The 27021-nt window shown below is 38.5% G+C and overlaps 1 protein-coding gene across 1 annotated transcript; it reads right to left on the bottom strand.

The window, feature by feature from the left end:
- On the bottom strand, nt 1-26005 carry LOC139721886 (uncharacterized). The gene is made up of 12 exons (XM_071633207.1): nt 25866-26005; nt 24226-24538; nt 22047-22265; nt 17446-17526; nt 16025-16300; nt 15184-15405; nt 14164-14226; nt 13531-13593; nt 10250-10303; nt 9858-9911; nt 2019-2133; nt 1-1237 (listed from the first exon to the last, which is right to left on the bottom strand). Exons 2-12 carry the CDS (start codon nt 24245-24247, stop codon nt 130-132), a joined length of 2277 nt encoding a protein of 758 aa, XP_071489308.1. The 5' UTR covers nt 24248-24538; nt 25866-26005; the 3' UTR covers nt 1-129.
- Between the last annotated feature and the right edge of the window lie 1016 nt (nt 26006-27021).

Below are 27021 nucleotides of genomic sequence, written 5' to 3'. Positions count from 1 at the left end.
CAATATCATACGCAATAAATTCTACGGTGGCAAGAACTGTAACATTTTCGGTAAACATTCGCATCATTAAATAATGACGAATTGACATAATGTCAGAAACATTGACTAACAAAAGTGTTGTTCCCCCTACTACATGTTATTAACATTCATGTACAGTTGCTCTTGCGATGGCTGCGTGACTTCAGCGTGGTTCCCTCTTGTTTTATCCACCTTTGCATACAACTCTTCTATTGAGGAAGGTGTCTTTGCTGCTTTGTCCACAGTTGCATACAACTCCTCGGTTGATGAAGGTGTCTTTGCTGCTTTGTCCACAGTTGCATACAACTCCTCGGTTGATGAAGGTGTCTTTGCTGCTTTGTCCACAGTTGCATACAGTTGTTCACAAGGCTTAGGCTCTGGCTTCAAGGAAACAAGGTTTTCTTCACCGTGGGTTTCATCTTTTCTGATAAGACTACAAATCGAATCGACATCGTGAGATTTCTCACAATCTGCTTTCTTGAAAAGGTCTTCAGAAGGCGCGTTTTTTGCTGAACTCAAACTAGAACAAGACATACTATCAGCTCTTCCAGAAGTCGACCCAGTGGTAGAAGGTAACGGGTCATGAATCTGTTTGTCGTCGCCATGAGTGGCATGCTTGATGCAACCGTATTCACTGTCCATGCATACATTGCTCGCCTGAGCGAAAACGCGGTCAGACCGTTCGCCAAAGTCCAGGGAATTATAACAGCTATCATCAAACAAGCACGCTCTAGCAGTGGACTTGAAGTCATCTTTCGTCATACTGTCCTTTCTATTATCAAGGTCTACATCCTGGTAATCACAATCTTCATACAAGCTCGCCGGTTGATCTAGTGATGTTTCCTGCAAGCACTGGTATCCATGGTAACCCGAGGAATTCACTGCGGTTGTGGCCCTGCCCATGTTACTGCCTACACTTGTAGAAGAGGAGCTGGGATCCACTCCGCCAAATCTTGAAGGACCATTGCGTACCTCGTCAGTGTCCTGGTAGATATGATACGGGTCTTCTTGATGATCTGTGACGTTACCAAATCCGTTTCCAGAACGGCTGGGGATAGGTTGACCCATCGTGTCAGCGTCAATGCTGGAATAGTCCAATAAATCAACATCATTGGTCATGTTTGCATCGTGGGACACAGTGCCTACAGGATATATCTGTAATTGACCGTCTTCCGAGTAGTTATTTGCCTGATTAGGCAGTCGCGATGTCCTGCGTTGTCTGCGGAAATGAAATGAAAGATAACAGACACAAATTTGATAGTTTATTGAGAGTCTTATCCTCGTAGTTTATAGTGAATGACAGACGTACTTCTTGTAAAGGCAAATGCAAAAACAAAACAAAACAAAACAAAAACAAAACAAAAACCAAATGCACCTGCATTGCCGTAGTTTTGGATAACTAAGTCTGTTTTTTTTTTTTAATGTTCATCATTTCTAAAACTATTTTCGAATTGAGGGAGACCTTCTTTTTCCTGAAGTACACAAACATTCAAGGTTTATCTACATACAAACAGACATTATGCCTTAGACATACAAGATAATGTAGAGACCAATAACCATGGCGTGATATATCATGTAGACATTGACTTTACTTTAATGGACAGAAACTAAAGTAGGCCTATCATTGCAACGTAACTGCTCCGCCAACAGGCCGATAAAGGAAATGGCCTAGTCGTTCACCAGCAATCACCAACTACATCACTGCCACTGCAGCCCCTTAGCGAACATGTAGCTATACCTGTGTGCTAAAAGCACAAAGACTCCAATCATGAAATTATTTCTTCCCTTTGATCCTGGAAAAAATGTTACTTCTATCTGAGGATAAATGGGACATTATTGACATATTTCTTCATTAATTATTTTGAACATCATCCGAGTCATATTCTATAAACATTATAAGCATTTCAAAAGCGTCTACATTTCTCCTATAAAACGAAGATGACAAAAAAGTACAATACTGAATAATAGAAGAAGGCACACTATTTTAAAAGAAGACACACCTCTTCTTCCGGCGGTTACGCCAAAGCAAGGACAGTACGGCGAGGACTATGAGAACCACACCCACAAAGAAGCCAAGAGCGTATGCTATCAATTTCATCCCAGGCCCTCCAGAATCTGGAACGTGATTGGATGGACAATTGTTATGTTGACATTTCTGAAAATGATGCAATCACATTTAAGTTGTTTCTTCTTTTCTTATTTAGAATCAAGAAAGAGGTTACAGTGAACGTGCCTACAATAATTAAGCTTCATTTTTACAACTCATTTTTACTATAATCTAGCAATTATTTTCAGTTACCTTAATTCTAACACTTCAAAATAAAAAAAATGCACTTTTCTGTAGGGAAGATGGAATGGATGCCAAGGCAGGACACATTTAGTGTATTTAAATCTGTCATTGAATGTAGATAACGAAATAAGAGAGAGAGAGAAAGAGAGAATGAACACATTTCAAACTTTAAAATGATGGTGATGGTTAATGATTAATACTTAACAAGAAATGTATATAGGTTATGGTATTCATTTATTATGACCTCTTTCTTGGACATATGACTATCAATCTATTATTGAATATTGTATAATCTTTTATTAAATTATTAAGATTTTTAAAGCTCCATTGTAGAGACATTCATTATGAGTTCCCTTGTGAAGACATTTATCATCATAACAATTAATATCTTATAACACTGTTTGATTTGTTTAAGATCTAGTACGGCTGATTTTATACATACATTGTATGTGTTAGTATTGTCTCGGGAAAATTATTTTCTTAATAAATGGTCCCATTTTCTCTTTTTTGTTTTCTCCTAAACAACAGCAACAACAGAGAGGATATTCATGAATGATTCAGTAGATTTAGTAGAGAATGATAACCTCATTATATTAATGAACTCAAATTACTAGCCCAACTTAGCAGTTTGAATCGAAGCGCCTTGAAGCGCCTTGTTTAAAGAATATTCTTTATGGTCCCATTTTTTTGTCTTTTTTCTTTCTAAAAGAACAACAACAATAGAAAGGCTATGTATAAATAATTAAATAGATTTTGTAGAGAATGATAACATCATTAAGTAATGAATTCACATTGCTAACCCAGCTTAGCAGTTTGCCTGTGTCCAAAATTAAATCGAAGCGCCTTGCTCGAAAATACAAGGTACTAATTATGATGAATAAATTGGCTGGAATCTGATTCGATTTTGATGACAGTGAATGAAGCCCAAATGGCATCATAGATGTTTATGTATATGAATAGCTCTCTTTATTCATTTATATTCTGCGCCCACAATCACCAATACTCTGAGTGAGATATATGAAAACCCAGTACCTCACAATGACGAGTGTTTATCAGATACTGCCAGAAATCTGAACCTTGATTCCTAAAAAAAGCCCTGGCGAAATTTCAAAGACTTTGAATATTTTGAAAATAGAAAAATACAATGCTTTGTTCAGCTACTTAGTATCGTATTTTGAATAGATGTGCTATCATAAGTTTTTGCTGATCTTTCGCATCCCTTTCACATTTCAATCTTTAATTTTTGTCAGTGAGAACAAGCGAAGAGGAATATGCACGCAGGTGCTCCAAATGTAGTGTATGTTCTATACACGAGAAAAATCTTGCACATAGTTTATGTATACTGTGTGTAATGTATATATGATATCAATGGCGAGTTTCTTTCCAAAAGGTGTTAACTCTAATTTTGACGGTAAGAAAACAACCTAGATTTTCAATTCACATGCTTCAAAGTCTGTTCATGCAATAACTTTATTTCCCATAAAAGTATCCCATAATAAGATAAAGAAAATGGGCCTTGGAATAATTTCGCGTCCACACTGACTTGAACAAAACATTTAGCGCTGCAATGTAAAACACATAAATGTTTCTCATCTTACGGTTACGGGTCTAGGGCAATTACCCCCTGGGCAATTACCCCTGACCCTTTCCCTGGCCCTAGTCCTAATCCTGATCCTGAACCTAATCCTAACCCTAATCCAAACTCCTAACCCTAAACCTAAACCTAACCCTAACCCTAATCTTAACTCTAACCTTACCACTAACCAATATTTAACCGGAGGTTGCCCTCTGGGGGTAATTGCCCGGATACGTGATGTTACTGCCAGTATTGAACAGCTGAAACGAGTAAATTTCTATTCAAATGACCAGAGTGATGACAATGAATTTAGTGCTTTTGTTTTGTTTTATTTTTGTTTTTGTTGTTGTTGTTGTTTTTTGTTTTTTGTTTTTTGTTTGTTTTTTGTTTTTTTTGTTTTGTTTTTTTTGTTTTGTTTTGTTTTGTTTTGTTTTGTTTTTTTTTTTGGGGGGAGGGGGAGTGGAGGAACTCTTATCCCATTAGTAACTATACAACCCAAAACAGCCCGTCAGATTACTCCTTAAAACGCCCGAAACTTTCCGTCCGCTATTTTATGGTTGTTGTTGGGTTTTTTTTTTTTTTTTGCTTCACTATTTTGTTGTTGTTGTTTTGTTGTTTGTTTTGTTTTTTGCTTCACAATTTTGCTTCACTATTTTGATAGATGGTGAAGGTGCTTCATAACAGCAAATTAATCGCATGTCTCATTGGTACGATATTTCGCTCAAGACAAAAAAGTACTTATGGTTCGATCTTCATTGGCATCAACAGCATAATCACTTGGGGAATTATGCGAGGTTTTTTTTCCCCTCCCTTTTGGCAAGGTACCAAACAGAACCCCTTAAACGAGGGGATTCTTTGGTTTTGCAAATGTAATCTAACGGTCCATTATAAAACACTGATTGATGAAAGGGTTATTTGCAAAACCTTTTCTCCATCTTTTTCTTACATCTTTATTGGTCTGACATCGACCCCCCCCCCCCCTCCCCTCGGTGAGTACGTGGGACAATGTATTTCTTCCCGTCATAGTCCCTTATCGTTTGGGCTTTGGATATGTTTGGTAGGTTTTTTTTTTTGGTTTTTTTTTTTTTGTGGTACGGTACGGGATATACACATCTGTACAGTTTTTCTTTTCTCTGTCTCTGTTTCGACTTTAAGATCATACCATAACCCCACATCGTTTGGGTTTGTTTTATACATAAGGCGTTTCCGAAATGAAGGTGATTTTTTCCTCTTTCATGTTTTGTCTAATAGTGTTTTTAGATATGAGATTGCATCATTTAATGAATAGGAGATAATACAACAACGGATTGTGCAGATACGTCACTGCAAAACGAGAATGATTTCAACAATACCTTTCCTTTCGTGTGTGTCCAAAGGTTGGTCCGCGTTTTTCTCTTAGCGCAATTTCAGTATCAGGCACGAAAGTTATCAAAGATTTGGATCGGGAGTGGCTAACTTTCTTTGTACAGTGAGTGTGCGGGGATGTTAATCAATGCATATCTACGATCTAATCCTCTTTTTAAGTTTACGTATTTGGGTATTACCTTTGTAGGATTATTATATTAAAAAAAATCATGTGTATTATACAATGTCCAGATAAACAAACAGATGAGCAGCCATTGAAAGATAGCTGTATGATCACCCGAGTAACCAGAATTTCCGTCAGAGAGAAATTTTCTCTTCCCCTGTTTTTTTTTTCTTTTCTCCCACGGCTTGTTACGCTACACTGTCATTTGTTGTTGTTGTTGTTGTTGTTTTTTTAAGAACTCGGGTACATAAAATCAAGTTGTGCTAATGCATGCTTGCATGCCAATGAATGAGTCACAAATGCTTCCTACTCTCCCCCTCCCTTGATAGAGACGTCCATTAAGGCCTACCCAGGTGGTATTCAGCTCCAAACATAATATTTGACTTGGACGAATTGATTATCAGCTGAACGCTTAGTTTAGTTTGGGTCAAACGACCATGCATACTATGTAACAATATTTCAATGGACTATACAATGTCCAGGTAGGCATATATACTTGACATCAGCTCAAAAATGATATGTGAATGCTACTTTATCACCGATTTTTCATCTGAGTAACCACAGCTGTCTTTAGAGACACTCCCTCTCCCAACTGCAGCCTTTATACATCACACAATATTTTGCCTCTTTAGGTGATAATTTTGTTCGAAATATTGTTTACTGGAACTCGCTGTATTTTTTGCTGGTTTGTTTTTGTCCTAGTAATGCTACTGTCCTCTTGTTTGATTGCATATTTTGGTTTGTCTGTATGCTAGTGATAAATAAGAGGTTAAAAGATGTAATTTGCTGCTTGGAAGCACGAATACGCAACTGAGCGCTAAGGCCCCCATCTCACTGGGGAGGCGACCATGGCGACCATGGCGATCTGTGACGATTTAACAAATCGTGGCGCGATCGCCGTCCGTCTCCATTTTTGGCCTCCGAGGCGATTACACTACGGTTTCTCCACGCTCAACCTGCGATGCAGGCGATAGCGCCACGATGATAATACGACTCTGCCACGTTGTTGCCGCGTTTCCAGGCCGACAAGATGCGCTGCTTCTGCAATCGAACCGACTGTGTTGCGATATTTGTACGCTTTTTAAGACATCGCTACAACAGTGATACGATCAGAGTGACAGTGATAGGTTTACGCCCGGCTCATGCGACAATCTCAAGCGATCGGGGCATAAATTGTGTTTCCTGATTGAATTTCTTCAGGCAGATGTCAATGTCAAATTAACATGGATATGCAGATTATGGTTCTACCCTTACATCTTAGCATTCTAGAACACACCAGTTAGAACCTGACGTGAAATTGCACTATTAGTTCAGTCATCCATTCAATTAAAAGGGTAAAACGTGCATGATATTAAAGAACCGGCTTACGAGCAAACTACAAATCGTATCCTACAATGAGATAATTTTATGAAGATGATTATATTTGAAAAGATTACAACTTGGATACTTACTTTCATTGTCTTGCAATGGTATATGACAAACAAGCAATTTAATAAAAAAAGAAGATTCGTACCGAGTGTACATGGAAAATGAATTGTATACGTTTTTCTCCATGTCCACCTTCCTGGTCTGTGTATCACTCTCTATCGTTCAGGGTTGGCTCCTGTTACGTAATACTGTACAAGTGGTAATTTTCATGAGCGATGGGAGCCGCTTTTGATGCGCTTGAGTTACGCTTTGCGCAATGCTACCCCGTCAAAGCTACGAATGTGGCGCTTTTAATCCGCTCGTGAGGCGATGGTGATACGCTCTAAAACCACGGCGATCGGTGGCGACCTTGCTACGGAAGTTTTGGACTTCTTCAAGGCCTTCGATACAATTAATCATAACATTTTACTCCACAAGTTATCGCACTATGGAATACGCGGGAAGGCCTTGGAGTGGTTCAAGAGTTATTAAGCTAACAGAAAACAGTTTGTTTCAGTTGAAGATAATAATTCAGTTTGTGAGAGATGTTAAGTGTGGCGTTCCACAGGGAAGTCTTTTAGGGCCGCTGTTATTCATAATATATATCAATGATTTTTCCTCTGTTTCACAGTTACTTTCTTTTATGCACTTTGCTGATGATACCAGTGTTTTTCTTGCCCATAACGATATCGATGTTCTTGTTCAACAAGTTAATACGGAATTGAAAAAAAAGGGACCAACTGGGTCAGAGCCAAAAAGTTATCATTGAATGTTCCAAAAAAAAATATGCTTTTCAGCAATACTGTTGATTCATTGAATTCAGAAATAGTTTTGAATGATTGTAATTTAGAAAGTGTGTCATATTGTACATTTCTTGGTATTTTTGTAGATGATAAACTTTCTTGGAAAATACATATTGATCATATCTGCAAAATTATTTCTCGCAATATAGGTGTTATGAACAGACTGAAATTTTATATTCCTGAAAAGGCCTTACGAGCGTTATACTCCTCTGTGATACTCCCTTACCTTAACTCTTTATGTGCCACGTTCGCACGTCCGACTCAGTCGACGGCGTGCCAAATTCGCATATTCTGCTCAACAAACAAAGCCGCCAAAACCGATCGATAAATCGCTAATCCCACGGTAATCCTCCTCGCACTTTTGTTCCTCTCACATACGGCTTGCATTCTATGTGGTGATTGACTATCAAGAGCGGTGTTCCCAATTAGATTTGCGTGTATATTCTAAGTTTCTGTCACTATTTTATGTGTAAAAGTCATGCCTTTACAGTAATGTAGCAACTGGTAATTCAAAAGAAAAATTGACAATATGATTGTCATACATGGTATATGGAAGCAAAGTTTGGCATTCCTCTTTAACTTTGCTCACTATTATGTCCAGCTTAACATAAATTTGTAAAAGTTATACAAATTGAAAAAAAAAAGATGAATTCTTTCTCAAAACATGACTACCTTCGTGTCTCAGAATAACGTGGCACACAGGGGGTTTCCACCATGGCACATAAAGAGTTAATTATAGAATTTTAGCTTGGGGCAATACTCATCAGACGCTGCTGAATAGAGTGTCATTACTGCAAAAGAAAGCCCTCCGTATCATTTCCAATTTTCCCGCACGTTCACGTACAAATACATTGTTTGACTGTTATAAGCTATTAAAAATCAACGAATTATTTTATTTAACTTGGGTCAATTTATGTATATGTATTTTAACAGTTTACTCCCACCTATCTTTGGTTGTATGTTCAAAAAAAAATCGTTCAATAATTACCCCACCCGACGCTCTAACGAGTTTTCATTTACCACTTCTTCGAACGATTCCAGCAAAGAATACACTTATTTACACTGGACCAAATTATTGGAATTCCCTGAATCATGATTCAAAATCTGCTCCTTCTTTATATACTCATTTAAAAGGAGATTAAAGTGTTTTCTTTTACAATCCTAACAACTCCCAGAATCAGATTAGTTTATAGGCTTACTTTGTTACCAGTCCGCAATATCTGCATTGCCGTTCTCTTTATTATTGTTCCTATTGCCTAAGCCTTGACTATAAGATCTTCTGTAACCTATACTTCGCAGTTGAAGGGTTTGTTCTATATTCTTTTTTCTTCTTCTTTTTCTTCCTAAAACCTCCCAGGATCGTTGTCTTTTTTGTCTTTTTTGCATATTCCTGTCTATTCTGTTACCTCTTTATCACGCTATCGTCTTGTTTCCTCTTGTGTCGTCTAGTCATTTTTTTTCCTGCAAGTAGTCTTGTTGCTGTTCCAGTCCTGATTTATGCTTATTACTCTGCTTGTTGTTTTATGTATAACTGTTTGTCCGTCTGTGTCTTAGTGGGCGGCCAAACTTTTTTTTTGTGACAAAGTTTTTGTGTCGATTTGTTGTTTTCAATTCAATTTTCTGCATCGGTCTTTTAATACAAGAGGAGCCTACACTCTACAAACTCTGTCTTTTTAGTGGGTCCCTCCGTTTTTTCACACAGTGCATATAATGAAAACGATTTCACTTTCGTTACCTCAGCAACTATTGCAATGTATCGGTACTCTTAGTTTTGTTTCTTTTATTGTTGTTTTCTCTGTACAATTGTTTGCATTATTTCTGTCACTCAAGAAAGTGAGGTTTATATTTGTATATTGTGGAAAAAACTAATAAATTTGAACTTGAATTTGAACTTGAACTTCATCGTTGTCATATAGATTTATACTTACGTATCTTGAAAGATGTCAAAGGTCAGCAAAAGTATGTCAAAATTATTTCTGTGACACATACATCTCTTGGTAAAGTCTTAAAATAGGCTTTGAAAAAAAAGGCTTATAATGGACAGAAATAAACATGCAGTGATCTATTTTACATAATGGAGGAACATTGCTGTACCTTCTAGGGAACAATCGGAGATGTTGTACGAAATCTGCAGTTGCTTAACGGTTATAGATAATACATAATTTTTTATGTGCTTCTATGTGCATATACACCTATCTACCATACTATTCCATTCATAAGGAAGATGAAACTCACTCAAAGGAGACGTTGATTCCCTTGTCGTCAAATCTTGAGTCGACCCTCTCTTGCCTGGGTACAGAGAAATGTGAATCAGCCTCAACTAAGACAGGTACTTATATTATATTAAAAAAAAACTACTCATGTAGCTTTTTTTTTTTGATATATGTCCTGTGTCAGGTTATTGTTCATTGGAATCAACATAATACGATTCGTGTGGTGTGTAAAGCAAATGATGGAGACGTTGAGTCTTCCAGTTTTAGTAATTTTATTGTTAAGATCCCCCAAAACTCACTGCCACACGTATATACAACATGTTTACATCCACGTGCAAGTGTCTGTGTGAATGAATATTGCGTTGCTATACGCACGTCTATGCATAGAATAATTGTCAGTACAATCAAACTCACTTAAAGAAGACGTTGGCTCTCCTGTCGTCAAATCTTGTGTGGACTGCCTTCTGCCTGTTTACATACAAATTGTAAATCATCACCATGGAGTTGCATAATATGTTGAAGTCAGATAATAAATATTTGACTCAACATTTAGAATCACGAAGTATATTTTTACCCTTTCCCACATCAAAAAGGTACTCCTACAGTATTTATTTTTCTCAATAGTTGTTAGGTGTCAGAATTTATTTTTTCAAGCTTACAAAAATGATATTTTTCATATTATGTTGTGTCAGGCAATGAGAGAATAACACTACACTTTGGCAAAAAAAAAATAGACACACATGAATGCGAAAAGATACAGAAGAAATAAATCATATGGAACATCTTTTCTCACAGTGGGCACAATTAATCAAATCGTCACATGTACACCAAATTCAAGACTTATCCATCAGAACTTTACCGTAATATCTGTTTATTGCTTGCACACTAAAAAGTAATCACTTACTCTAGAACTACATTTGAATTTTCTAAGGTTTAAAATGAGCAGTGTTTCATTGAGGACACCGATACGTGTGTAGTATACTAAGTCGATTTCAATCCACGGAGAGTATCAGTGTCCGCGTGTATGTTGCTAAATGTTGTTTCCACCCATGAATTTCTATGTGTTTGTATGTGAAATGTTTTAATTTTGTAATTTTTGAACAAACTTCTTGTCTTCACTCTGTTTTCGGCATAACTACTTTAATACCAGTGCGACATGTGCACTTGTATATTAAATCGCAAAATGAACTCCTGAGAACATTGAACATGGAAATAAAGGGATAACACTTCTGTACGTGTACACTGCCGAAAGAAACAACAACTAAATAGTAACTAAAGTGTTGTTAACAAGGCAATATATTTTCTGTTGCGACACGGATTGTCGCCCCTACACGGATTGTCGCCTCCTGCTCGGGGTGACAATCCGTGACGGGCGTTGGCGGCACGGATTGTCGCCCCCTACACGGATTGTCGCCCGCCCTCGAAGCACATTTTGCTGGGTAATATCATTCTGGACATAATCATTGAAATACTAACACATAACTTACATGGCTACATCTATGCAAACATGCCATGTAAAAAGTCATGGTGAGGTTTCAAGAAAGTGTGTGGTGTGCGCGTGCACATGATAATTTAGTGTCCGTTTGTGCGTGTGCGTGTGTGTGTGTGTGTGTGTGTGTGTGTGTGTGATGGAAGAATGTGTTTATTATGTCAGTTTTTTGCGTATGTGTTTTTTAGCTGCGCGTGGGGAGGGATACCTAGTAAGCTGTTGCTGGCATAAACATTGATATTGATTTTATCAGCAGCTTTGAATTTGATGAGTTTGTTTGGCAGATTTGTATATGAATTCGGAGTGGAGCTTGCGTGCGGGCGGATGCTGCTTTTCTGCATACGGTCCATTATGTCTTATTTATCAACATTGGGAAATCGTTTCATCAGGAAGGATGTGGTATCGGTTCGGGTGTGCGTCGGTATGTGGGAAGGGAGTTACATTTCGTTATTGCAAAAGTTTGTTATTCTGAAGGCTCATTCGTCCGAAGGCTCATTCGTCCGAAGGGTCATTATTCCGAAGGTGAATGTGGGTATGGGATGATTTAGGTTTTGTTTAATCAGGGGTTGGTGGGTTGGGGATTGGATTTTAAGAAGGATAGTTATAAATGGTATGACAGATCTTGGTAGGATTTAATATTTAGGATAGATGTAGGCCCTAGATTTATTTCGGTTTGGGAGGGGAGGGGGTGGTGGGGTCTTTTATGACTGATTTCATTCTAGATTTGTGTAATATATTTGTGTGTTTTTTTTATGTATATGCCCTTGTAAGTAAGAAGGTGTTACATGATCCAAACCAATATATTCAAGAAATATAGGTTTGGTTGGGCCCTATACATGTCAAAACTTTCTCGTGAAGAAATTATTAGTAGGGTTGGTCTATAATCGAGTTATCTATGTTGAAGTGAGATTATTTGTGGTATAAATTGACAAATGGATTTGCTTTTGTTTCGAATTGCCATTTGTAACTTTTTTTGTTCATGTTGCACCCAGAATGGGTCGATTTATGAATGATTTGAATGAAATCAATGAATATCAAGGAAAAAAGTGTTGAGTCGGTTTGTTTGCATTATGAGGTTTGTTTGAGTGTTTGTCGGTGTTTGTTTGTATTACGTATGTATTAGCGGTGTGCAATGGCAGTTCGTTTGTGCTAAAATCAAGTAACGATTGACAATTTTTTTACGGCGTGTGGAAATTATTCGCTCATGCATAAAGCATGCCAAACCTATTCTGGGACAAAGAATAGTGGTATGGACGTTCTAGTTTATAAGACTGATGGAAGAAAATGACTGCAGGGAAAAATGAAGAAAGACAAATAACATTTGGGGAGGGTACCTCCCTCGTATGTATTTTCTCTCGGTCTCTCTCTCGCCTAGCCCGCCTCACCGCTGATATTTGGTTGACACACCCATACTATTTTTAGATCAACGCTGGTGTGAATTCTTTAAACACGTGCTCATACACTCTGAAGGCGTTTGTATTGCCACAGTAGCGCCACTATATTCCACATACACACGTAAGCATACAGGCACACGTATACACACACAGACAAACAAACCACTACCACTATGTAACCACCACACATGCACAATTTCTACATATTATTGTATTATTATACTCCAAACACACACACACACACACACAACAAATCATACACATCACATATCATGCAGCTCACAATACACACACACACACACACACACACACACACACATACGCATAACTTACCAGTCATACCCATCCCACCAAAGCTTAACACCGGAGGAACCACCCCGAGCCCGGGGCGACAATCCGTGACGGGGCGATAATCCGTGTCGCAACAAATTTTTTGCCAACACGGATTGTCGCCATCGAGGTCAAAAACTGGGAACTGCACAAGCGTCACGGATTGTCGCCAGGCGACAATCCGTGACGGGGGCGACAATCCGTGCCGCCAGCGCCCGTCACGGATTGTCGCCCCGAGCAGGAGGCGACAATCCGTGTAGGGGCGACAATCCGTGTCGCAACATTTTCCGCTACGCTTGAATAATATGTCTTGCACAATTTGACATCACTATGTGTACCCGATGTCTTTTGAATCTCGAACAACCTGGAGAAACAGTTTCATCCACAACATCTTCAACAGACTGACCGACATGTTGATAGATCCCTTTTGTTTATAAATATTGACAAAAACAGAAACAGTATTTGATGTACATGTAACTCACTTGAAGCAAACATGGTGCTTGTCTCATGGAATGTTGATACCTCTTGCGTAGACAGTCTCTCTCCTGTTTAGGAGTGATAATAAAGATTAGTTACACCGCCAGTGAACATACGTAATAATGACCACTAACATTTCTTTCCTGTTACGTAGTCATGCAAGATCTAAAAAGTGAATGGTATATTATGGAAAATAACAAGTACACTGTAGTTCTTGGGAACATTTTTCAATAGCCTTTTCGATAGCCTTTTTTTTAATTCTTGCAAAATCTGAATAAAATGCTTATATTATGTACGTTTGTGGTACATTTATATAGATACATCCATTCGTGTATACAGTATGTGTGCATGCACATGTGTGTGCGTGTGTGTGTGTTTCTGTGTGTCCCTATTAGTTTCTTTGTGTGTGTCCGGTTACATTTTGGGTTCACATTATTTGTCCCTTCCAGTACATGTAAATTCACTATAGTACCAACAAACGTAAAATCAGTGTCCAGAAATAGTAAAATGGAATTAAAAAAGAAAAAAAAATCGATTAAAAAAAGGGAAATTAGAAACAAACACGCGCACACTCAAGTACAAACAAGGAAAACAATAATTTTTGTTCGAAAGAAAATGTTGACGCTAGAAATACTCACTAAAGGTATTTACTGCAGTCTGCGCTGTCGATGAGCTTGTACTAACTGTGTACACCCCAGTGTCTAAAAAAAATAGCAAATACAAAGGAAGACATGCAAATCTGTAGCAAGGTATGATAGGCAGCTAACCAGTTTGATACTCACACTGGCTCATTAATCTCGACGACTAAGAATAAAAAAGTTTATTCAGCATCTGCTTAGCTACAATACTTCTGGTTTACAGTTTAGGAGTAAAAAATGAAGTATAAGTACTCGCCATTCACGCAAAGCGGCTCAAAACCGAATACAAATATGTAGATTATTAAAATGATGATAAGCAATATAGATCAATATCATATTACTAGAGTATTCAGGTACACGATGTCATCTGATTGTCAGAGAAATCGTAGCATCATTGGCTAGCATGCATGAAAAAAATTAGAACATTGAGTCGCAAGATAAAGATTTTCATTCCTTGTTATATTCTGCTTTGATTTCAAAGTTTGCGAGTTGATAACTAAAAAGAGCATTCTCATGCGATTACTCCTCAAGAGTCTAGATTCTACTCACACCCAACTTTATATTTCTGAAGAATCGCTTTTGAAAAATAATGAAATTTGAAATTTAGAATGTAGTCCTACCGATGTCAACTATCTTTTATTTTAAATACGCTTTGCCAAATAAAAAAAAAACAACTAGAAATAGAAAATCTTTATAACAAGGAACCATGAAACCATCCTCATCCTGACCATTTTCATATTTATTGAGCACATAACACCAATGATATCGCAAAGTATCAATGCTAACACCGATCATGTTGATATTGATCCATGCTATAGTTCCTGTCTCTTGCTGTTTATGGTTTCCATGAACATTTTTTTTTAATAATTATTGATTGGGCTCATTATTCCTGTCATTAGATCAGTAGTACAAATACTCCATTTGCATTCAATTTTGTAAAAACTTTACACTAAAAAACAAACAAACAAACAAAACACACACACGCATAGGGCAGAGGTTACTCTTTTATCTACTACCGACCGTTTGTTTCATTTGCCACAGCTTGGCAAGACGGGAATGGTGGATTCCATTGTGGGAAGTAAGTCGACCAACTGGGCAGTTCCTTACACTGCAACGTTGCGGAGTCATTGATGACGTAACCTTCACCGCAGGTGAGAGTTATGTTGGACCCATATTTCGTGCTATTTGTGATCCATTGACCATTTGTCACAGGACTAGGGTAATTACAATACCCGACAGATACTTGAAATCATAGAGAAAAGAAGAAAAACCAGTCAAAGTAATTATATAAATAGGACCTACAATAATAAAAAAAAAGGTTGTGCACATTATGAAAGAACTAATATCGTCTATTAAAGACCTGTTTACATTGCCTAAAGACTAACAAAACTCCAGGTTTTGTTGCCACTTTGGGGGTATTGTAGATTTTTTTTCCCATACTTCTGCGAGGCGCACGTTGAAAATGAGCTTATAACAATATCGGCAGTCATCTTTAAAGCTGTAAGGCGAAGCGGATAACATTTTAATACAGTGAGTAAACTTGTATTTTGATACATTAAGCATAATCCGACAATCCCAGTGTTTATCATCGAGTTTGTTGTATTTCCATTCAACACGGGATAGGTAATCTTGTGCCTTTTCTGTATGTTTTCATTACTTTGTTGGTGGGAACCTTCCATTCTATATCGAGGGTTATTTTATAGTTTAAAATATGATCAGCTTTTAGATTGCGATTATGATAATTCATCCGGGGATATTTTCTTGCGATTTTGCAGGCTCACTTTGGTCTATTATGCTTTCTGTTCTTATCATTGCATGAATTGATATTGCGGGTTTCTTTATCCTTTATTCTCATACTCACTGTTGAATGAATAATGAACGCGTTCTTCGGATATAGGTTGTGCCTGGCTGGGACATGTCCAGTTGTTCGAAAAACTTCCATCAGAAATCAAATCGGCATATGATTCTGATTGCACACAAACACAAGACCCACGATGTATAACAGCAACACCATTGTTTCTCGGTTCTCTTCTGCAGGTAGATATACATTCCTCATCGGATTTAGATTCAGACGCATAGTTGAGCAGAATCGAAAGGGCTTTATGGTCACCTTGATAGCATCCGAGAAATCCAGGCTCTAAGAACAGACAAAATGTGAAAACGGAGACGGTTACCTGGATAACATATTTGTACTTGTTTGTTTGTTTCTTTGTCTTTCTGCTATCAGAATTTGTATTAGACAGATCACAAGTACATGTATATTGTCTTATATTCTGAAGATTCGTTTTACCGAGGAATCCTTATTCCGGTGCATCGTTAATGATAATAATTAAAAAAAAAAACATTGCAAAAGTTCACGGATCCGAAAGAAAAATAAATCTCATAATAACGAAGGTTCTTTAGTAGGCACCTTTTTCTTCTTCTTTTTTTCATTTCGGATGAAATACAAGGCTTCGGAATAATGAGCATCACCCTTCATCCAGGTCACCCCCTGTTCCGTAAATTGCACCCAACAAAAAAGAGAGATCCTTTAATAGCAAATAATACAAAATAAGATGAGTCGGTCTTTAGACATTAGTTTCGTAGAAAACATGAAATAGCCTATACCTGGCAATATGCCTGGTTATGCTGCTACTACGATGTGCTTTTTTCAAACTCCTAAAATTATTCAATTATATTGTGTAAACAATTTCCTGCATATCATCTACAATATTTCAATGCGGGGGTTGTTACTGGTTAATGAACACCGTAAATATCATGTAAATACGTATAAGACATGCACTATATGCTTGGCCATTGACAAAAAAAAAGCGTGATGGTTTCACTGGGAGATCAATATAGATGGAACGTGTTGAATTTGATAATTTTGCACAAGACGCTTGAGGTACCCTTTATACCCTGTTTTCTCCTTTTTCCATGAAAATGCACCTCCTCTGTTTATCAAATCATCATTTTTCTAAATAGGTTAAGATGGTTCAATTCGCACGATATAATATATTATAACTGTCTCATTTTAAAGCTTAGATTTTTCATTTTTATACTACAATGTAGAAAAGCGAAAATTCATCCGGGCCTCTTTTTTGTGCGTTATGCATACTATCTATATTAAAATGTAATAGCAAATTCCTCCCTCATCACGAACCACCCTATGTTGCAACCCCTTTTGTTTTTCACTTTCTTTTTCATCGTCAATTTTGGTTTCGAGTTATCACTGATCGGAACAGCGAATTGGATTCATCGTTGTTGCTGCTAAACTTCCTATAGCGTTGATTGAAGGCTCACCTCGGCATTTCACTCTTACAGCCAGGTTGGAGGAACACTCAGCCGTTGGGCAATCCCGTAAACGCTGAAACCTGTATGAATCTGTGCATTGATGACGTAGATTTTTTTTTTCAACTGATCAACTATCCGCTCGAGTCAGAAATCATGAAGCAAAAACTTCGACACAATGATATGTGAAAAAAAAAAACATTTTGTAGAAATGATAAATATTATTTCAAGATTCTTAAAACCGACAAAAAAAAGTTATTGAAACATCATTCATACAAGATACAATGATTTATCTGTCCATTGCCAATATTTATGAAATCTATACATGTGCAAAATGATTACCTTTACATGGGCGTCACCAGGGGGGGTGCGTTGGGTGCGAACGCACCCCCCTTCAGATCCTTAAAAAAAAAAAAAAAAAAAAAAAAACAGTCTGCGAGCGACCTCAACGCCGGACGCTAAATAATTGTTCTTTTCTATTTTTTTTTCTTCATATTTTGCATTAGGGACACACACACACACACACACACACACACACAAGAAAATCGTCGGCAAAAACAATTCGCACCCCTGGTTCTGGCAGCACTGATTTTATACATATCTATTAGTATTCTACAGTGTTTACTATTTATCGATGTACTGTACATCCGTACGATACGGACCACTTATACACGTTTGCATGTACGTGTGCTACTTACAAGTATGTAGGGTCTGTACGTTACTTCTGACCAATCCATATTGCCAGCCCAAGAGTGAGCCTTAGCCTCATTAAAAAAAAAAGAAAAAAATGGAGGGGCAAGCATATTTTAGTTTTGCCCCCCCCCCCCACAATTAATAATTCCCGAAATGAGAAGATTTTCTTGCTTTTGAAAGAAAACAAAAATGTTGCCCCCATAAAAATATTGGAAGGCAAGCGCACCATTTGCCCCACCCCACATAATCATAATTCCCGCGATGAAAAGATTTTCTTGCTTTTTTGTTAGAATCAAGAAATCTGTCCAATTATTTCACCCAAAAGCAGTGGCGTAACTACGGAGGGGGGGGGGGGGTGCGCCCCCTCCCAATCCGCTGGTAAAAAAAAAAAAAATAAAAAAAATTACCGAAATAGTAGTTCAAGTGTTAGTAAACTGCTTTTGAATGAAAGGGTGATCCAGAAATAAGATATTTTTCTAGGATTTCTTTTAACCATAATTAAATAGGTATATAGTGTGATACATTGTTCAAAAAGCCCGGACCCGACAAAAGATTACGATTCCTGGTTGGCATTCTGCATATAAGCAGGATGTGCGCAGTGTACTCAGTACATCCGAACGAAGAGTCGCTACAATGTTGCGCAATGTGATGTAGAATGTACACCTTTGTACCTTACGCTTCGTTTTATCAAAGCTAGATCATTGCATTTTGCAGTGTTGCTTTACATACTAGTCTATATAAAAATGTCTTGCATTGCCAATAAAAAGACTTGACCTGGGCTAATTCCTAACTTTTCCATGTATATAATACACACACACAAACAAACACGCACAATTAGTTAAGGGGATGCTCTAAAGTCCAGATTTTGGACATCCTTTCCCCGCTTGGTCACTTCGACGCCACCTCGCTGGTCATACCTCCCCCAGTCATGAACATAAACCCACACCCTGCTATGGACTACCAGTGGCGGATCCAGGGGGAGGGGCGCACCGGGCGTCCCCCCCCCCCCTTTAATTTCCAAAGCGAAAAAAAAAGATAAAATAGTTGCAAACGGCAGTTTTTGGACAGTAAAATGTCAAAATGTTCAAGCTCCCTCGCTCCTCTCGCTCGCATTTAGTCGTAATGCCATTCTCCGAAGTTGCTGCCAGTAATTGCCGGCAGTTGCGCCTGGTGCGCCCCCCCCCCCTTAATTTCCAAAGCGAACAAATATAGCTATACAAACGGCAGTTTGGGGACTGTAAAAGATGATGTCAAAATTTTCAAGCTCGCTCGCTCCGTTCGCTCGCATTTAATCTTTATGCCATTCTTCTGATGTTGCTGCCAGTAATTGCCTGCAGTTGCGCCCGGTGCGCCCCCGCGAAAAAATATGGCTAAGAACGGCAGTTTTTGGACTGTAAAATGTAAAATTTTCAAGCTCGCTCTCTTCGCTCGCTCGCATTAGTTGTTATGCAATACACCTGATGTTGCTGCCAGTAATTGCAGCAGTTCCGCCAGGTGCCCCTCCCCCTTAATTTCCAGAGCGAAAAAATATGGCTAAGAACGGCAGTTTTTGGACTGTAAAATGTAAAATTTTCAAGCTCGCTCGTTCCGCTCGCTCGAATGTAATCATTATGCTCTCCTGATATTGCTGCCAGCAGTTGCGCCCGATGCGCCCCCTTAGATTCTAAAGCGTAGAAATATAGCTATACAAACGGCAGTTTGTTTGTTTTTTACTGTAAAATGTCAAAATTTTCAAGCTCGCTCGCTCGCTCGATCGCATTTAATTGTTGTGCAATTCTCCTGATGTTGCTGCCAGTAATTGCCGGCAGTTGCGCCCGGTGCGCCCCCCCCCCCCCCCCTCCTTTACTTCCAAAGCGAAAAATATGGCTCCAAATGGCAGTTTTTGGACTGTTATAATGTCAAAATTTTCAAGCTCGCTCTCTTCGCTCGCTCGCATTTAATTGTTATGCCATTCACCTGATATTGCTGCCAGTGACTGCCGGCAGTTGCGCCCGGTGTGCCCGGTGCGCCCCCCCCCCCCCCTCCTTTACTTCCAAAGCGAAAAAATGTGGCTCCAAATGGCAGTTTTTGGACTGTAAAATGTCAAAATTTTTCAAGCTCGCTCTCTTCGCTCGCTCGCATTTAATTGTTATGCCATTCACCTGATGTTGCTGCTAGTAATTGCCGGCAGTTGCGCCCGGTGCGCCCCCCTTCCTTTATTTCCAAAGCGAAAAAATATGGCTCCAAATGGCAGTTTTTGGACTGTAAAATGTCACAGTTTTCAAGCTCGCTCTCTTCGCTCGATCGCATTTAATTGTTATGCCATTCACCTGATGTTGCTGCCAGTAATTGCCAGCAGTTGCGCCCGGTGTGCCCCCCTTAATTTCCAAAGCAAAAAGATATGGCTACAAATGGCAGTTTTGGGACTGTAAAATGTCAAAATTTTCAAGCTCGCTCGCTCGTTCGCTCGCATTTAATTGTTATGCAATTCTCCTGATGTTTCTGCTAGTAATTACCGGCAGTTGCGCCCGTTGCGCCCCCCACCCCTCCTTTATTTCCAAAGCGAAAAAATATGGCTCCAAATGGCAGTTTTTGGACTGTAAAATGTCAAAGTTTTCAAGCTCGCTCTCTTCGCTCGCTCGCATTTAATTGCTATGCCATTCACCTGATGTTGCTGCCAGTAATTGCAAGCAGTTGCGCCCGGTGTGCCCCCCTTAATTTCCAAAGCAAATAAATATGGCTACAAATGGCAGTTTTTGGACTGTAAAATGTCAAAAATTTCAAGCTCGCTCGCTCGCTCGCTCGCATTTAATTGTTATGCAATTCTCCTGATGTTACTACCAGTAATTACCGGCAGTTGCGCCCGTTGCGCCCCCACCCCTCCTTTATTTCCGAAGCGAAAAAGTATGGCTCCAAATGGCAGTTTTTGGACTGTAAAATGTCAAATTTTTCAAGCTCGCTCTCTTCGCTCGCTCGCATTTAATTATTATGCCATTCACCTGATGTTGCTGCCAGTAATTGCCAGCAGTTGCGCCCGGTGCGCCCCCCCTTTATTTACAAAGCAATAAAATATGGCTATAAAACGGCAGTTTTGGGACTGTAAAATGTCAAAATTTTCAAGCTCGCTCGCTCCCCTCGCTCGCATGTAGTCGTTATGCCATTCTCCTGATATCGCTGCCAGTAATTTGTCGTTTCACACCGTCATTCCATAATCCATTTATAGGGGGTACAACCCCCTCCGGCACTTCCACACCCTCCCCCCACCCTTGCTCGCTCCCTCGCATACTACCCCCCCCCCCCCCCCCCCCAAGATGAAATCCTAGCTACGCCGGTGCCCCTTCCCCGCTTGGTTTCCCTCAAAAAAACAGTAAAAGTCTAGGGATTGAGAGCTTCCTATATTCCAAATGTCTGTCCAAAAAATCTCGTAAACATTGAGTCTCAAAACGCACCCCCCTTGAAAAAAAGCTGGTGACGCCCCTGCCTTTAGGACCTTAACTTCCTTCTATTCCCTTCATCATTTCGGAATCTTAGATTTAGAAAATTACGTAAATCATGCAGGCCTAATCATATCTCTTCGGTTTTGTTTTGTTTTTCCTCCATTTGATACGAAATAAAACATCCCACATAATTAACATGTCCTTGCCCTTGGGTAAATGTAACTGTAAAATCGATGTTCTATGCTGCTGTACTAGCAAGATCTGAAGGATTTTCTTCATTTGGGGGCTTTTGTCACACCAGGTCTCGAATGGTCATTTGAAACTGTCAGTTTATTTGTATTGACCTTGTTCTACAATTTATGTCGTCAATCATTGATTCGGCTATTCTGTTGTTGTTTTTTATTAGGCTTGTTGGTTTCTGGTTTCTTTTAAATTGACCTGATTGATAATACGTAATGATGGTATATTATGTTAATTCAAATAGACACATAACAGAGCACTTACCTTGAGATGAACATGACACGCGTTTAGTTGTGGTTCGTGTTGCCAAACTTGGCGTAGGCTCAGGCGAATACTCCTCTGCCGCGGGGAAGCCTAGTTCTCCACAGACCAATTCGGCAGCTTTTGCGGTAAATCCGTCATCACAGACATAGTTGCCTGACTCCAGGATCACTAAGCCCTCGAGAGGAGAGGCCCCGTTAACCAGTTGGACAGAGGGCATTTCTTGGAAGTGAATATTACATAAATGTTTATATGCATTGATGTGGAACACTCATCGTACTTTCATATGCAGTAAATTTTTAGCATTTGTTCCTAAATGGTGTTGAAAAGAGAATCGGAACTTATGCATTTTTTCTTAACAACGAAATCAGTTTCCTCGCATTGCTATGCTAAACGCGATAATCCACCTAGTTTTCAGATGCACTCTAAGAAATAAGACAAAAGTAAATATGTGACCCTGCACCTCAAAACAAACAAAAAGTCGCCAGACATGAATTTTTAGTTAAGGCCATATTCTGAAAGAGCAGACTTGAAGCTTTAAAATGATGTATAACTCAAATCAAATGGACTCTCCTAACCTATCTAAATATTGGAAAGAAAACACAAACTCAGGAAAAGTGTGAACTGAGAAAAGAGGCTCTGAAGTACAGTGTCTATTCAAGCGCTTAATCTTTACCAAACCGTGCTGGCTGTGCGATGAATGGGACAAAAAAACAGGAAGTAAACCACCAGAGTAACAACAATGAAGGGATTATCAGATTAAACTGAAATTAAGCATGCCTCATAAACACATTCTGTCCATAAGTAATGCCAACTTTCAAAGCAGTAGCACTATTCCTTCAAAAGTTATTAGAGTTGAAAGTGAAGAGTGTGGACAAGGTTTTTCAGAAATGAAAAAGGGATTCTAAAGACACACCTAAACGCACTATTCTACCAAACATGTTCGAGATAAACTGCTAAAAAAACACACTTTCCTGCCCGTTTTATGATAACAAATTTCAGCATAATGTAAAAGAAGACCCGCTCTTTCAGAAAATACGAAAAAGTCAAGTTCGGCTATAGGTTGACCCATTTCACTTATTTTCAGTCCTCACGCAAACTCAGTGTGTGCGACTTTATGTTCGTTTTGAGGTGCACGGTCACATAATATACTTCAGTCGATTTCCAACTGAACAAATAACTTTGTCAACCTCCCATCAAAATTAACAATTTCATATAGCCAAAATAACACCAAAGCATCACACCAAAATTATTGCGTCATATTGACATTTGACGTATTTAATGATCAATGATGCCCCTGACATATACCCGTCACCGTCACCCTTTGAAATACATCATCATTCTCCAGTAATTTTGGTAATTATATCGCCTTGGATTTCCCAGTGGACGAGGATGTCATAATTCAGGAACATATCTCATGATGGTGGTGGAAGTGTGAAAAGTGGTATTTTCCTTATAAAAACCATCGAGAGGAAAGTGAATTTATCTAACCAATCTTTATCTCTTTGTCTCTTATTTCTCCTTTTTTAAGAAAAGGAATAATGTTCGCATTCCAAATTTTCCAATATTATGTCTCGGGTGATTTCGCTTTGATTTAATTTGAGGAAAGAAAAGCAAATATAGCAAAGGCATTCTGAAGGTCAAAATGATAGCACCACCGTCATCGCGATGTCATAAGATTCACAAAAAACAAAACAAAACAAAACAAAAGGTTAACCCTACTGGACTCACTCAGAACAGGCTGAACAGTGTAAATGTATTGTATTACTGAGTTCGGTGATGCTGTTTGTAAGTATACTCATATACATGAAATGTAAGGAAGCATGATAATTGATAAGAATCATCTTAACTACAAGATCACAATCAACATATTTTACATATTATGCCGAAGAAGCTTGACTGCTTTCACGTTGGTCTTTATAAGTGCTACGCGATAAAGAAAAAGATGGTAGTCACTTTGTCGCATTGTCACTTTTAATGTACCGACTCTCATTTCTGTCCAATGACTGGTGTTCTTTGCCCGAAGTGGGGAAAAAAAACTCCAAAATTCTAATTTCCCAAGTATGAAGGCATATGATTAAAAAAAAACATTAAAAAAACAGTCACCTCATAAAATGTACCTGCGAAATAGGAAGACAACATGTCTGAAAGCATGTTGTATAGAAAGCGATCAAATACTTACCATCGTAACACTTCACGGTCATCTTGAAATTCACAGGGTATATATATATACCGTATAGTTAGCTTCGTCTTATGGCTCAGCGATAAAACGGACGAAGACGAGGAACCGCTTAAAACAAGAGTGCTGAACGTTTTGTTTGCTACTTCATCCAATATTTGGAATCCCAACACTCTGTTATTGAGAGACTCAATTTCAGTGAGAATTCGCCTTCCGGTAGGTGCATGTACAACCCAACCATCGCCGTTGGTGACGCAGTCTTTATCACACCACAAATCACGCTCTTCAGGTCGTTCCATACAGGTCAGAGATAGATCTGTAAGATAACACGAGGACGGAGTGCGCCTTATGTTACATTGCATTAAAACAATAGTCTCATAAATTCATTTTACAGTCGGTTGGAGAGTGGAATAACTTCATTCAGTAATTTGTGTGTTCCCTGACAGTTCTGGATGAACATATTTTCCTGTATTCTTTGCTTTTGCGTTTTCCTTTTCCATTCTAGAGGGTTGTGAAGGTAAACTTTTCATAAAGGTATAGACAGCCAGTCAATTAACCGGCCAGATTTTAGGTGAATCACATAAACATTCATTATCAAAACCACTTTGAGGTTTGATTTTACACAAAGTAAATGAAGACGCAATGCACATTGATGAACGCGTGAATTATTTGGAGTTCCTTTTCGGAAAGCAAACGTTTTATGTTGCTTTGCCTCTATAATCATGATATACTTTTGTCAGTTTTGAGATATACAGTCATATATTATGACGCATATTCTACTAAGTAAGCTACAGTAAACGGGGCGACAATTTAAGTCTTAGAAATCCCTGCTTTTTTTTTCGAAAATCAACACTTCAAAAAGTCCGGTGTTAAATATGAAACACCGAGCTGATGTTGAATTTTCGGTGCTCATTTATGGTGCTAGATTAACACCTCCGGGTGTCATTTCAAAATACAAAATTGGTTTTTTTTGAAGAGTTTCTTAGCAACTGCACTTCTTGTTGATTTTTGAACTTCAACAAGACGATCAAGAATTTTCCGATAAAGTACTTAATTTTTGAAGAAAATGTATAAACACATTTACACCACAGTAACATCAGGTGGTGTGGTCTTGTATTGAAGTTGGACGGGTGTTATACCATTGACATTAACACCAGCAATATCAAATCAACACCATGCGGTGTCATTATTGAATCAACACCAGCACAGTGTCAAAAATATCACCAGATATTAACACCACGAATTGCCAGGTGAACACTTTTCAACACCATCACAATACATTTTCTACACCTGTGGGTGTGGTCCTCTATCAACACTTGATAGGTGTTAGATGTAACACCCATGGTGTTAGATCTAACACCGATTTTTTACAGTGAAGAAGTTATGTCAGAAATGGGTGTGCAGATTTCGTATCACGAAAGCATTAGGTAACCATTGTTATCATAATCAATATCAAGAAATCTTCCTAACAGGTGTAAGTAGAGTTTACAAATATAACACTTATTGCCACTAAGGACGTGCAACGATTTATGCACATCAGAACATGATAATGATAGTACTTGTAACGACCGTAATAATGATGTTGAGAAGTAAAGTATACTGGGTGGATAATGATAAGAAAGAAAAAAAAAAACAATACGTACAATTTTCAGTTGCCAAAGCGAGAGATGGATAGCTATAGATGAAACCAGCAAATAGCAATGCTAGGGCCGCCATTTTCCATTCGGCTTTCGAAACTGCACCAGTCATCAACCAACTGTTTAGAAACCAAGTCCCAGCAATATGCAAGATATCTCTGAAAGCAAGAAGCCAGACACAAGTTCTTCCAATAAAAAGCATACGCCGAGTCCTGTCTTTTGTACGGATTGATAAAAGCTGTATGAACCACCTCTTGAGCTGTTAAAGAATGGACGATCACATGGATCATATGGGGGGGGGGGGGGGGAGGGGGAGGAGGGGATGTGTGACTCATTGCTTGTGCTTTCGTATATACTATACAGAAATTTCTTCGAAGCAGTTTTGCATAAAGGCCCACTTAGGGCTGTCAGTCATTCCTTGAATGCGTGTGAAAGACATCGCAATTTCTCAACAAACATTCGACTATTTCAATTCTAGTTTCATATCCGTGTACAAAAATTGGCTTTAGGAACAATGGCAGGGTCGTTCTTAAGGTGCCCCTAGAGTAGCCACTTATCCTCCATATTTTCATTACAGTAAACTGATATCGTTTTCGGTTTGCCGTAGTAGTTGGATGAGAATCACTTCATTGCTGCGATATTGATGAAAATCAGTACATCTTTTTCTTTTGAGTAGTGATTAATGATGATCCAAACTCTGCCTTACCAGGCTGATGCTTACACTTTGCCTTTGATAATTGAGGTTGGCATTAGGCATTACATCTACGACTAATTGTTATGTCAACGCAGCACAATTATTGATATAATGTTCAAGTATGAAAGTCTGTAAAAATGTTTTGTTCGGACATCTTATGTTATTTTCCTGTCCAGTTTTCGGTAACTGTTACCTTCTGTTGTAAATGTATTATTGATCAACTTTACAAAAGTCAACACCCCTTTAATGTATTTTGCCATTTTAGTGAATGAGGCTGTGTATTACACTTATATGTTACACTTTCCCTTTCTTTAGGACACATTGACATTGCATACTTCTGAGAAAGCTACTGATGTCATAGAGTGTGTGTTTATTTGTAATTGCAGAATTGTATAACTAATTCTAAACTTGTTAGATAAACACTCACTTGAATATCACCACTTTTTTGAAGAGTTTCCTAGTAACTAA

The sequence above is a fragment of the Diadema antillarum genome, unplaced genomic scaffold (genome assembly GCF_040938485.1).
Source record: "Diadema antillarum isolate AM-2024a unplaced genomic scaffold, OU_Dant_1.0 scf00000151, whole genome shotgun sequence".
Classification (NCBI taxonomy): Eukaryota; Metazoa; Echinodermata; class Echinoidea; order Diadematoida; family Diadematidae; genus Diadema; species Diadema antillarum.
This window is presented reverse-complemented; position numbering and strand designations above follow the sequence as displayed.

Bases quoted from the DNA above. Each gene is read 5' to 3' on its own strand.
- LOC139721886 (XM_071633207.1), bottom strand. From the start codon at position 24,247: ATGACCGTGAAGTGTTACGATG. The intron at 14,227-15,183 runs GTCGGTAGTAGA...TATTTTTTTTAG, and splicing joins TGTGGCAAATGAAACAAACG to ACACTGGGGTGTACACAGTT. The intron at 9,912-10,249 runs GTGAGTTTGATT...CTCTGTACCCAG, and splicing joins AGAGCCAACGTCTTCTTTAA to GCAAGAGAGGGTCGACTCAA.